Below are 14,438 nucleotides of genomic sequence, written 5' to 3' on the forward strand. Positions count from 1 at the left end.
GGTAGTGGATGCATTAAAATTTTATTTTTATTTTTATTTTTTCCATGCAACGTATATATAATGTATGTATATTGAGTAGTACTAATTAAAATCATGTCCGTGGTTCTCTCTCTCGCAAGACTCTTCTTCAAGCCCTAAGCAATTTATTCTGGCTTCGTCTAATGATTTTTTTTTATGAATGTTAATTCCTTTTGTACTTTCTATTCCCAATTTGAATTATCTGTTGGTGTGTGTGTGTGTGTTTAACCCTGTATTTATCTCATAAATGAGCTAGAAAACATTAATTATTTGTTGTTTTAAATAACTAATTGTAGTTTAGTCACTGTCATAATTGAGCTAGCTAGAATATGGGCCCTAATATAACATGCATGTTCTGTTTGGTTTATTGACTTTATTCCATTGAAAGTTCAAAACCTATTTATGATTAGAAAACCAACTTTTTTGTTTGGTTTGCATTGAATGTTTGAAACCCATCTAAGTAAAAGAAAAGGACTTAATTCATTGCTCATGTGCTCTGTAACATAAGATACCATAATTTGAGTTTTAAATTCATCAGGAAAATAGTTCATAATGATTAGAAATTATTCTTCCTTGATGTGTAAATTAACATTCTGCTTTTGGGCAGGATTACATAATTAACTTTCATACTTGTGTGTCCACCAATGGCTCCACCTCCAGTCTGCTGGTCTGACCTCCCAGAAGACCTGCTGGAGCTAATCCTCAAGCAAGTAATGGACATTGCTGATCTTTACCAATGTCGCAACACTTGTCATTTATGGCGGTCTCTTGCAAAGAAACTATTAGCATTGTCACCTCCACGGCTACTTGGTACAAGAGACCTCTACAATAATAAAAACCATAACCGTATAAAGTTATTGGACTATTTCACCGGCAATTCCACTTTTTTTGAAACTCCCAAGTTCAAGAGTCATGATGGCTGTACATATGTCCCCAACCATGTCCACTCCTCGCGTGGTTGGCTAGTAATACATTACACCAAATCATCCAGCTCTCCAAATCAATGTATCTATCTCTATAACCCATTGTCAGGAATGGGGTTTTGGCTCTCAATTTTCCTAGGTGACAATTCTAACAATCCATATAGCTTACCAATCCAGCCAGAAAATGTGGTTTTTCCACCAATCAAGTTATATTTATCATCTAAAAAACCAACAAGTATAAGTTGCATTATTTTCAATCTTGGTCCTGGAATTTATGCTGCGTGGGAGAGGAAGTTTTGGAGACCAGGAGACAAGAAGCGGATACCCATCCTTCGTTCCGGCTTCTGTATTAATAGTATCATACACTACAAGGATGAATTTTATGGAATTGACCCTTTCCCTCACCATAGCTATGTCAATGGAGAAATAGAACAATTCTTTGTACAATTGGAGTTCATGGGTTCCTCCCCTGGTGTCAAAAGAATTCCCACTAAAATCAATAGACCACAGTATATGTCAACAAACCATGCCTCTCAGTTTCTGGTGGAATCATTGTGTGGGAGCTTGTTGTTGGTTTGTAAAACTAGGATACATATTGATAGCATCTGGAGGTTCGAGGTGTTCAAATTGGATTGGGAAAAGAGTGAATGGGAGAAGATCACAAGTTTAGGGGATCAAGCAATTTTCTTGGAAGAAGATTCTATATGCATACAAGCTAGTGCCTCTACAAAATACAAACAGAATTGCATCTATTTCATGGATTGGGATTTGAGACACCTAGTTGCAATATATGACATGGGAAATCAGACTGTGTCTCAGCCTCTTTTTCCTCTCCCTGATTTTGATTGGAGATACCCCAGTTGGTTTAGACCAGAAATATAATCAAATGTCATTCGAAGACATACACCTCAGCGCAAGATTCTTCTTCAAGCCTTAAGCAATTTATTCCCTCATTTATTCTTGCTTCTAATGATTTTTTTAATGTTAATTCCTTTTTACTTTCTAATCCCGTTCTGAGATATCTGTTGGGTGTGTGTAAAAACCCTGTATTTTTATCTCAAAAATGAGCTAGAAAGCATTATTTGTTGCTGACTCAGTAGACAATAATTGTAGTTTTAGTCACTGTCAATCTGTCATGTTCACCTGCTACTGGCAATGACCAGGGAAAGAAAACCAATTTGTTATGATCACTATGGGGGCTATGTAACATGTTCTGTTTGGTTTATTGCATTGAAAGTTTTTTTTTTTTTTTTTTGGAGAAATATTGCATTGAAAGTTCAAAACCTATGTAAGATAAGAAAACCAATTTTTTGTTTGGTTTGCAATTTGCATTGAAAGTTTGAAACCAATCTAACGATAAATATAAAGAAAAGGGCTTAATTCATTGCCCACATGCACTGTAACATAAGATACCATAATTTGAGTTTTTATTCAAGAAACTATTTATTGCTGAAAATTGAAAAATGAAAACTAAAAATACTGTAACAAAATAAATTTTAAATGTGTAAATAGTGATGTGAGACTCATTTTTAATGAAAATTTTGCTGAAAAGGAGGTTTGTAGGTCTTGTGAACAGTGCACAGGACCCACACACAAAACATTGGACACTTACTACTATCCAAACGTTCACTTAATGATTAGAAATTATTCTTCCTCGATGTGTATGAAGGGAAAATTCACAGTTGGCAGTGCCTATGAAATTGCTTTGGCTGAGTCCATGAATAGCTGTGTGGGAGAACCTTCAAATGGTGATAAAAACACAAATTTTTGGAGAACAATTTTGGGTTTGAATATGCCAAATAAGTTCAAGTCTTTTGCCTGGAGAGTGCCGAAATATAAAAGCAAATCAGTGCCATCAGGGGTTCATTAACAATAATGTTTGTGAAGCTTGTGGATTGGGTATAGAATGTAGTGGGCATCTGATTTGGGAATGTGAAAAAGCTCGCGAGGTGTCAGTCAGTGTGTCCAGCTTCCCATCCCATGGGATGAGCTTGGGTTTCAAAACCTGTTGGGGGGCAAGGTCTCCCCTCTTGTAGCCAATAAAGAAAAAAAAAAGTGAGCTTATGTGCCTTAGGATGAAGGATGAAGTTCATTCTACTTGATTCTCCCAACCAAAATGAAGGCTTACATATATGAACTAGAGAAAAGAACCATAACCATTGCACGCATGCACACTAGTTCCTGTTAGGAACCACCCGAGTAAACTAATGTTTAATACCTTGCAGTCCAGAAATAGCACACATCAAACTTATTTTCAATCAGTATTCCCGAATATTTTGAAGCTGGAAACAGAACTAACAGAAGTATATGAGCTTGTATAAAAATCATTAGTACTCTCTCTGTCCCACTTTTTTTGTCCTGTTTGAAAAGTCAAACTTTTTAAGGAAACATCATTTATTGTCTTGTTTACCTTTTAAAAATGTATAAGTTTCCAAAACTACCCTTAAAAAAATTTATCAAAAAATTGAATTAGTAAATTAATAGAGGTATAATAGGAACATTAGTAAATTAATAACTTTTATTTTAAGAAACAAGATAATATTTTGGTACATCTTAAAATGGAATAGAGGACAAAAAAAGTGGGACGGGAGAGTAATAATTAGGACAAAGTAAGAGAGATGAAGTCAGACCAAATCAACCATTTGCTCGATAGGTAAACCCTTTTCTAGTATTAAATTAATACATATTAATGTCTTGAACATATTATGAGCAAAACAGAACCAAATCAACCATTCGCATGGTAGGTAAACCCTTTTCTAGTATTTCATCAATACATATTAATGTACTGAACATCTTCGAAAGAGCACAACAATATAGTAAAATTTACAAATAGTTATATATGAGGGATTGAATTTACCACCAATCCCACTACTCTGTAGGTAACACACTTCCAATTTCTGAAATACATATCTATTCAGTGCAAAGTTGAGTTTTGCGGCATCATTCATCTTCATGAGCAGTTAGTGTCATAACTTGCAAGTCCTAGCAACTCTGGACCTTCTAGCCGGGGATTATTCTCAAAGCTACACCATTGGAACAAAATAAAGATAAATTCCTTTGGCCACTGGTTTAAACAGACCTCAAAAAAAAAAGAACAATTGGTAGCAATGACATAAAATATATGGCAAAGCTTTGGTTATGGTGCAAGCCCTGCAGTGCAGAAGCAGCAACCACATGGATACTGAACAAATGACTACTAAACCAGTAAATTTGCCACTACAATCCTAGTAACTGATCTGATTGCACAAAAGTGAACTATAGGACAATCTGGATTGATCCTTAAATTTATCATAGTACAATCCTACAATCTGGAATATGATTAGTTCGAGACCTGGCTTTAAGAAATGGAGCATTAGAATCTTTTCAACTAAAAGGGGAAAACAATTGTAGATACCAAACATACAGCCAATTTCTCATTCTCAAAAAGACACACAGAAAAGGTAAGAAGAGATTCAACAGGATTCCCACAAAAGCATCATCAGAACGGGTGAAAGGATACAGTTCAATGTCTCAAAAAGGCACATAGAGAAGGCAAGAAGAGATTCAACAGGATTCCCACAAAAGCATCATCAGAATTGGTTGAAAGGATACAGTTCAATGTCTCAAAAAGGCACATAGAGAAGGCAAGAAGAGATTCAAAGGGTTCCCCATTCAGCATGGGTGGAAAGGAACCTAGTTCATTGTATGTAACATTTTTCACCAATCTAACAACATATGTGAAATCTTTTTTTCTCTAACAAGTTACACATGCACCCAATGGATCTTGAACCACAACTTCACCCCCCACCTTGCTCTTACAAGGAAAAAATTGTCATTTGAGCTAGAGATCATTGCTGAAACCTTGTTGTGATACACCATATATGAATTTTCAGCAAATAGAAATATGCGAAAAGTACTTAAACCACCATACTTAGCCATACAAACTGTATAAAAGTAAGATACTTTCTTAACTCTCAAATTTTCATACAGAAGTCAAGTCTCAGTGTAACAGCAACATATAGGAACTTTCACAAAACAAGTTATTCAGCATCCAAAAGATCCACATTCAAACAATGTTTGGGTTAATCATTTTCCGTTCCCCCTCCTAGGTAATTCAGATTTGTTCTGGGACTGATTGCCAATAAATACTTTTATAATAAAGAGATTATTGTAGCCACTCCAAATCATATGTTTGAAACCACTTGAAAACATATGTTACAAAATAGCATGAAAAGTATACTCGCCTATTGCCATGTACAAAACCCCAGCGGTTATCATTTTCCAACAGCTGGGAAATGCTATTCATATTATACATCTCCAATTCCTAGGCTCAAGGCAGAAAATAAATGACTACAAACACTTTTATATTATAGACATTACACATCATACATCAGAATTCAATATAAACTCTTGTATGGCATAGCAGAGAAAAGGACTCAGAAAGAGAGAAACATGATTAATTCACATCTACAATAAGAAGAGGAACTAAATACACCTTAAGGTCTATGGGCAGTGTCACACAGGTCAAACCAACATAAATTCTGACAGGATGCATAAAAGGGTGTCAGTGGTAGAAGTAAAACAATTTTCCAAAAAATTTAGTACCTATTCTTGAAGATAATAGAAAACACACTAAGATGGATAATGAACAAAAAAAAACCTACTTGTTCAAAGGAATGTGCTCAAATGGTCCGCTGGTAGGAATAGTTCCACACAAATCATTGTTTGAGACATCCCTGAAAAGACAGGCAAAGTTTTTAGAACTTTCAGTATGTGTGCTACTCTACAAAATACTACCATCCACCCAAAAAGGAGTTGAAATGACTTACACAACTTTAAGGCTTGAAATACCAGTGAGTTCCCTGGGGACTGGCCCAGTTAATCTGTTATCATTAAGCCGTCTGCCAAACCAAATATTAATGAGAAAGAATATTTAATGGATGTTTCCATGTTATAGAATCATAATTAGAACCATTAATAATTTGGCCAGGGCCCATTAGATAATAATATTGGTAAATATTAGCTAACCAGCAACATTGATAACATGTTCACTTGGCATCCTAAATTTTTGCTCTTGGTTGATTCAACTATCTGCCTCACTTATTATTTACAGATCATATTGAGAGAAAAATATAGGTGCAAATAAATTACTCAGCTCTAATCCAAGAAGATAATTGAGAGAAATCAAAATTAAGACATCAGAAAGAAAACTCTAGTCATGCATGACAAGATGAGTACTAAGTTCAATCAAACTTACAAAAAAACAAGAAACTTCAATTTCCCTAATGAAGGAGGAATTGTTCCAGAGATGTTGTTATTGTATAAGTCCAAGCTGATGAGGCTTTTCAGGTTACCAAGCTCAGCAGGGATAGTTCCTTGGATGTTGTTTTTATATAGCTCCCTAATGCAAACAAAGTGAAAAGTGTTTGAAGAAATTAAGATAATACCCAGATATAATAGCATGCTGAACTTTATTGCATGGCAATCAAAACTGTACACAATTGCCTTTAGATATCAAATACATGATCATTTTGCACTCAACAATAACTCAAACGGGCAACTACTTTGTGTTCGTGCCTACTATCAAAATAAAATTAACCCAAAAAAATAAACAAATAATATGCATACAAATACTGTAGATGCTCTAGCTTTCCAAGTTCAGGTACTAGATGCCCAGATAAATTTGAATTACCAAGATCCCTGCAGTATGAGAACATAAAATTAATAATCTTCTTGAGAGACAAAGAACATTAAGTGTTTTTATAACTTAAAATCTACATCTGTGTAATATAACAACCACATAATAAGACATGCAGTTGCCACCCATGCATGATAGAAAATTACAACTGTACATCATGTATGAGAGCACAGAGACATTTCAGTCAATAGTTGAAACAACAAGTCATCACAAGACAAAGCACTAGGTTCCCAAAGCACCAATACCATCAGAATAGCATAGTCGACTTCAATGATTTTATGGAAAGTCATCTATTTTGTAAACCATATAAAATGAAACAGAATGCTTTATTATTTTTCCACTTTAGATCTATACTATAATTTTTCTTCTTCTTTTGTTTTGGCACTAGGAGGGAAAATGAGGTTCCCATTATGCAAGATGAATGAAAGAACAGTATGTAATATGTTACTTATTTTTAACAGATACAAATATAGTCCAAAAACAGATTATTAGGCAACAATTCCAAATCAAAGAGATCATAGTTTTCAACTAATGAGATCACAGTTAACTAAAAAGCCAGCTTCCCCACCCACTAATTAGCAGAAAACTGCAGACAGATTGGATAGATACAATGTTCAAGAGACAGCGGTCTCCCCAACTGCAAAAATTCATTTTTTTGAGCATCAAATAGCATTAAGGTTATGTCCTTAAATCTACATGGAGTTCTTTAATTTGGAGATTCATCACCAAGCTTTAAATATATAGTGGACATTGTGGAATGCATATTTTTCAGATTAAACCAAAAATACAATTCTAGAGACAATCATCATATTGGTTTTAAACCTCTCAGGCTACTTTTAAAAGTCAGATCAAAACAGTGGACTATGAATCCATCATGTACAGGTCCATTCCCCTTCATTTGCTCATAATAAATGGACCTTCCGTTACAAAGCCATAGAACAAAGCTAATGAGTTGTACTACAAAACTGTGATGACTATAAAGGACTGTGGAGACAGTGTTAGTATACAGGCTGTATACTAAAATAGCTCAGTAGCTGCTATAGATAACTAATTCAAAGAATCCAAGAAGTTTAAAATACTAGAAGGTCTACACCCATCTAAAGACACTCAATAAGATAAGGGGTTGACAAACATCAACTTAATTTTCTCAACTGAAAAGCTCTTCCCCCTCTAAATCTGAAAGATTTAGGTCTCCTTCTCCAACATTGAAGCAACTCTTGGACCGAATTAGACACCACCCATTTAACTCCAAGCAGCAAAAATACAAAAGCCCAGTAGTCCATAGCACTAGAGTAATGTATTAATAGATGGTCCACGGTATCACCACTATGTTTACACATACAATACCACTCCACCATAAATGTAATATTTGATGGTGTCTTCAGTCTCCAAATAGCTTTCCTATGAAAGGCAGATGTATTAGTCCTTTTCAAAGCCCATAATGGGTAGGAACAATAAATTGTACGTTCCACTTTAACTTCTAACAAAACCCTGTCTTCCATCCCAAATTGAGCTTTTAGCATGAGATAGTAGATCAAAAAGAGCACTAAATGAATCCACATCCCAATCCTAAACTCGCCCCATGAATATTGGATTCCTCTGCACTACTCCCCCGTAACCTCCATGTAGGTGCACAATTCTGGAGCTTTGTTAGCTCCAATCTGGAAAAATTCCAAGTGTAAAAACCACAAAGCCTCATCCACATGCACACAATGTGTCATGCCAAAAACTAAGTTTCCCACTATCTCTAATACTAAATCTCAAATACCCTTTACATATATAGAGCCAAGTTCCTATACCTAAAGCTTTAAAAAAGAGCTTCTTAAACTAATAATTAAAGTTAGATAAAAAAATAAAACCCCTAGAATGTTCTTTAGTCGCGAGCTACAGAAACCTAAGGCGATGAAGCAACCTTCCCAACTTCCATAATGTTAGGAACATCCATAAAGAAAGTACACCCATGGAGACACAAATGGCCTTTTAGGCCACCCTTAAGGTGGCTCAATATCCAACCTTCCATCCCCAATACCTCGAACTACAACAATAATCTAGAAAGCACGGACACGGGTATAATATAGTAACACGAGCAATTTTTGAAAAATTATAACATGAAACAGCTGATACAACCCCCTAAATAAAGAGGCCGTAGTTCCAAAATTATTGGGTCAACTATGAATCTTCAATAGATTAATTAGAATCGGTCACATGTATTCTTTTTCATTTCTACCGTTCTAATCTATCAAATAGCCCAATAGCTCAAGCTATAAAATATTAATAAAAAAAAGTTAAATTAACAGTAGTACTTATTATGTTTTAAGCAAAGCAAGCAAATCCATAATTCAAGAACTAAAATATAAAAAGAAAAGAAAAATCAATCAGATCAATTATAAGGAACAAAGAGAGAGAGAGAGAGAGAGAATGATAAACAGACACGCGGGTGACGCGGTTAACTTGGTTACAGGTGATATGGAACCAAGTACAGGGGTTAACGAGAGTTGGATCCCAGCTCTGGAGAGCGTTGTCTGGATCTGATAAGCTCCGCCTCAGGGTGTACAGTGCGTCCCCTTCTGTGTTTCCTTTCACTTTTAACGGAATTATTCCTACACTTAATATAACTGTCACTGCTATAACTCTAATTACCCACTTCCACGTCGTCGTCATCATCATCATCCTCATCTGCTCCTTCTCCTATGCCTGTTTCTTGATTCGATTCGGATTCAGATTCACCAAATCTCTCTAGGGTTTGTATCTACTCCTTGAACAAAAAAAAAACTTTACTATTGTTATTGTTATGTCAATAATATTTGTGTGTCTAACTATGTTTTGCCTACTACTACTATCTATGTTTGTGGATACTGTTGTCAAAGAAAGGAAAGAAGGAGTCAAAGATTCTAAAAGAAAAGTGTGGACATTGCGGATCGGCTTTGGGAATATCTAAGACTAATTGGAGTAAAACATGGTCTGGTGACTTTTCACTTGCTTACTTTTTAGAGTATTATATTAGTATATTGTATATTTTATGTGTTTTTTTTTTTCTTTTTCTTTTCAAAATCATTTTGGTGTTTGATTTTCTTTGGTGAGTGTTTGCCTGGGTGAAGTTTACACTAGTTTAGTGCTTTTTATAGTGCTCAACAAGTACGGAAATTTCCAAAGAGAGAAGATTATGATTGTTTCTCTCTCTCTCTCTCTCTCTTCTTCTTCTTTTTTTTTTTTTGGAGGGGGGTAAAACAACGGTGCAAATAAGTCTATTACAAAAAAAATTCAATTTTATTTGAAGGCAGTAAGTTCTCTCTCCACCACTTACGGTGGGTTATCAAAAAGAACAAAGTCAGAAGATTGGTTAGCTCCTAACTTAACAAGTGTATCTGGTATTTTGGTTGGCCTCCCTATAAGCATGCTAAACTTTAGATTTGCGGAAGTTGCTCAATAGGGTCTTGCAATCATTAAGTAAAGGCTCCATCATAAGATTATTCAAGGAAGGGTTGTTAAACAATAAAACAATAATCTCAGCGTCTAATTCCACATAAATAGAATTAATTCCAAGATGGGATGCTAAATTAAGACCATCCTTCAAGGCCCACAGCTCGGCCAAGCCACCGGCCCTGAAATCTAGCCCCCATCAGATTTACTTTACACCTTATAACTTTTTTCAATTGTCATTTTAGTTCATTAAGTTTAAAAATTATTATTTTAGTCCATTAACTTTGATCAATTATCATCTTAATCCAGTAAGTTTAAAAATTATCATTTTAGCCTATTAACTTTAAACAATTGTCATTTTTGCCTGCTAAGTTGAAAAAATTATCATTTTAGCCCATTAACTTGATGAATTTTTTTTCTTATAAAAGTTAAATAACGTCATTTTAAGGGTGCTAACCAAATTTATTTAAATAGCAATGAATGGAATGACTAAAATGATCTCATTATCAACGTGGGAGGGAGGGACCCAAACAAAAAATGAAGCTCATAGGTCCAGTCCAAGGAAAGGCAAAGGCCCATTCAAGTGCCAATCAAAGCTTGATATGTAGACGGAGTCCGAGGAAGTCAAACATGAAGACGACGTTAGTTCAGGCTAAATACGTGAGCAAAGGTCTAAGGACGGGATACGGGCGGACCCATTGTCTGAGGAGCTCGAAAAACGATAGCACCTGGGGATGCCCCAATTGTCCACCTGAACCCACAAGCAAGACACCATGGAAGACATCAGAAACGTGCAAAGAGAGAAGAGAGGAAATATTTGTAGAAAGTAACCATCACCTCCACATTCAATGCTCTACACCTACTGAGTTACTGAGTTGGCCGCATTTATGAGGAAAAGACACCTAAACAATGATTTCACAGCTCACAACACTCTCTACCACCTCCAAAAGGGTCTTGATGGGACAAACATCCAAATTATTCCCTTGAAATGTACAGGTGGAGAGCTGAGATGCAATAGAAAAGATTATATAAGGAAATGAACCCCTCTAGAAAAAATGATTAGCAAGTAGAAACTTGAGAAGTGAGAATTAAGGGTCTGTTTGAATACAGCTTATTTTGCTAAAAATTGAAAACACTGTAGCAAAATTATTTTTAAATGTGTAAATAGTGTTGTAGGACCCATTTTTAATATACTTTTTTAATAAAGTGGTTGTGGGTCTCGTGAACAGTACATGAATAGTGCGTGAACAGTACTCAACAATGCATGAACAATGCTAATTGTCCCCTCTGAAACGCGTGAAAAAAAAAAAAAAAAAAAAAAAAAAAAAAAAAAAAAAACGCAAAATGCCAGACGTGAAATAAGCCCAATCCAAACACATACTAAGTGTAAAAGTGTAGAGACAAACATTGACTTTTTATGATCCATCTTCAGACAAGCCCAAGGAAGAGTTTATACTAAATTTGTGCTTCATCTGTTCATATTAAAAGTCTTATTCTTTTAACATCAAGCTTGGATCTTACTTAACATTGCAATTGACTCGGAAAGCCCACTCTCTTACAAATTAATTGTGTTGGGCTCAAAATACTGGGTACCACTATTCTAAGTGGGCTTAGACCATCTTTTGAGCCACTAGAATCAAAGTTAGTGGACTAAAATAACAATTTTTAATTTTAGGGGACAAAAATAACTATTTTATGTGTTTTCCCTATAATGAATTTTGTGTGTGTTTGTTTTAAGTCTTTTTTTCCTTTTTTTAATAATTTGTTTGTTTCTAGTTTAACAGATGAGAAAAATGAATTTATGAAACTACTACTATTGAGATTCTTATCGCTATTCTAGAAGATGCAAACTGGGTTACTTATAAAATCACATAACATTTTTCAAAGTCCACATAGAGTAAGCTTTCCAATATGATAAAACGAACTATGATTAACTATATGAAAGGGTAGGATTAACTATTGCTGTTAAGGAGTTAAAAAGATTGAACAACAATAATAATAATTGAGTAACAAGAAAAGTCTCTCATTCACACTTTTATTGCTTCAAACCTTCCAAGAAAGAGGGCACAATCTACAAAAATAGGAAGGCAAGAAGAACATGACAGCTCAGTTACAACTTTGGATCCAAAGAAAGAAATGTAAACAAATTACCTATGGAAGAAAAATACTAGTCCCAAAAACAGATATTGAACGTGACACCAAACTTAAAGGTGGAAATTTACGACACAATCTCTAATAAAATAAAATATACATATAGGTGAGTTTGACAACTTTTTGCTTTTTGTCTCAGCTTTATTTAAGATAATCTCACTTTTAACTTTTTGTCTTACATTATGGATCTGTTTATATACCACTTATTTTGCTGAAAACTGAAAACAATAAAAATAATAATAAAAAATTTATTGTTCACTCTTTTTTTACTGTTCATATGCTTGGTGCACTGTTCATGTCCCATGAACAGTGCACCAGGTGCTGGTCTTAAAAAAAAAAAAAAAAAAAAAAAAAGGAAAGAAACATAGATGCAGACGTGGGAAGCACAAAATGCGCTTCCCAAACGCACCCTATGCAACTAAGCTAATAAAAATAAGTTGTTCCCAAACAGACAAATACGTACGGATTATCGACACAACTGCCCTTTACAATCAGCCAAACCTAATAATAAAGTATAAACTAGGAAATTTTGAAACCAAAAGGCTTGATTTGAATACAATTAAGTCTGTTTTCCACAGGCCTAAGAAAATGTATGAATATGGTTCAATCTGTACAGTTTGCCTTGCTGCTAATTGACTAATTCTCATACCCCATCATAAAGAAGCAAAATGTCAGAAACATGCAGGTACAAATTAGCTTGATGTGATAACATCTGACCACCCATTTTGAACACCCTCTCTTTGATGCATTCTGAGAAACAAGAGACATACAGCCACGATATAGTTCAGGGTTCAGGCTCCATTTTGATGACTTTAGGAGCTTTATGCAGCCCTTCCTAGTTAACAACATTAATCCATTACCTAGGCAAATCAACTCTGCTGACTTTCTTCTTTCATTATGCTTGAAGGGAGTGTAAATTTAGAATTGACTTCAGCACCATTTTCACAATCTTATGTATTGCAAATTTGCAAGTTTCATTCCTAAATCTTAATCCACTAGAAGGAGAAGGGCTATATCAACTTATGCTTGGTCTTGCCAATATTATTCTTTTCCTTGAAAGATATGATGTAAGGCTGCAATGCATATGTCCACAGGAAAATGATACCAGATAACAAGATAACAAAGCCTAAAACTTGATTTCATTTCCACCATATACACCTACTAACTAAATACCTCTGCCAAAAAAAAAAAACTGTTCTAGATCCACAGCTAAGAGAGGATGTGTAATTGCAAACAAAAACTGACGACTCTTTTAAGCCTTCAGAGTCTTTCAAGTTTTCTCTGTTCACTAAACATGTCATCAATCAATAAATAATTCTGAATAATACACCACACGAACATGGACCAACCTTTAAGTAATGTGAAATCGAGTTCGATTAGAATAGTCATTATGCATAACCCTTGTCGGTGTGGACTAGCTATAATTAACAACATATTCTAACACTGAAAGGTAAAGCTGGTGAAACATCCAGAAAAGCCAAAACATATAATGGCATTAAACCTCTTAATATGTAGCATGCCTGGGAGAAACTGTATATGATGGCATTTACTCTGACTCTGCCTTGAGCAAGCAACAAGTATATCACAATTAACCAGTATGCTAAAAAACTATGATAATTTCCCTTTTAAAGTACATGCAACAACAGTGTTTACAATTGTCAACTTATCAGAATTCTAGGAGAGAAAATAATTTATCAATCCAGTACAAAAGAGTGCACATAAACAGAACATTTGTTTTGTCTGGTGAAAAGTTCCATCAGCTTTCAGCTAAAAAATCACAATTGATCGGGAGCACAGATGAGACATCTGGTATAGTGAACTTATCTGTGGAGAAAAGGCTACCTTACTCAATTTACTTCATTTGTTTCATCAACTAATTCGTCAAGCTCGTTATATAGCTGTAAGAGAGATATTCAGAAAATCTTCAAATTGGATGTCATTCAGTTAATCTAACTGTAATTATGATACTAATTGATGAATACATTGTGAAACATTACAAAGTGCTTTTGAATTTTAATGATTCACCTCTTAACCATAAAGGAGGCCCCATATAAAGTATAGAGAATATACATATATCTTCAACAGCTTGTGAAATGTTTCAATTATGAATACCAAACCAACGCTCTAGATTTAGCAAAATAAGTACAGCCTCAAACCCAACTATTTCTCATTGCTTGTTCAACGTGCTAAAATTTGATAAGCTATCAATTGGTTTTTATTGCTTCACCTGTACACCATGAGAAAATAAA

The 14,438-nt window shown here is 34.8% G+C and overlaps 2 protein-coding genes across 2 annotated transcripts; one reads left to right on the plus strand and one right to left on the minus strand.

The window, feature by feature from the left end:
* The first annotated feature begins 662 nt into the window (after nt 1-662).
* Nucleotides 663-1,823, plus strand: LOC115994492 (putative F-box protein At3g25750). Its single transcript, XM_031118663.1, has one exon. It carries the CDS (start codon nt 663-665, stop codon nt 1,821-1,823), a length of 1,161 nt encoding a protein of 386 aa, XP_030974523.1.
* A 1,742-nt stretch (nt 1,824-3,565) lies between these two features.
* Nucleotides 3,566-9,584, minus strand: LOC115976757 (leucine-rich repeat protein 1). Its single transcript, XM_031098238.1, has 6 exons — nt 9,050-9,584; nt 6,549-6,620; nt 6,178-6,321; nt 5,750-5,821; nt 5,585-5,656; nt 3,566-3,964 (listed from the first exon to the last, which is right to left on the minus strand). The coding sequence occupies exons 1-6, from the start codon at nt 9,292-9,294 to the stop codon at nt 3,892-3,894; spliced, it is 678 nt and encodes a 225-aa protein (XP_030954098.1). The 5' UTR covers nt 9,295-9,584; the 3' UTR covers nt 3,566-3,891.
* Nucleotides 9,585-14,438: the final 4,854 nt, after the last annotated feature.

The sequence above is a fragment of the Quercus lobata genome, chromosome 1, assembly GCF_001633185.2.
Source record: "Quercus lobata isolate SW786 chromosome 1, ValleyOak3.0 Primary Assembly, whole genome shotgun sequence".
Classification (NCBI taxonomy): Eukaryota; Viridiplantae; Streptophyta; class Magnoliopsida; order Fagales; family Fagaceae; genus Quercus; species Quercus lobata.

Bases quoted from the DNA above. Each gene is read 5' to 3' on its own strand.
- LOC115976757 (XM_031098238.1), bottom strand. From the start codon at position 9,294: ATGAGGATGATGATGATGACGACGACGTGGAAGTGGGTAATTAGAGTT. The intron at 5,822-6,177 runs GTAAGTTTGATT...TTGGTTTGGCAG, and splicing joins TTGAAGTTTCTTGTTTTTTT to ACGGCTTAATGATAACAGAT. The intron at 5,657-5,749 runs GTAAGTCATTTC...CTGTCTTTTCAG, and splicing joins ATTTCAAGCCTTAAAGTTGT to GGATGTCTCAAACAATGATT.
- LOC115994492 (XM_031118663.1), top strand. From the start codon at position 663: ATGGCTCCACCTCCAGTCTGCTGGTCTGACCTCCCAGAAGACCTGCTG.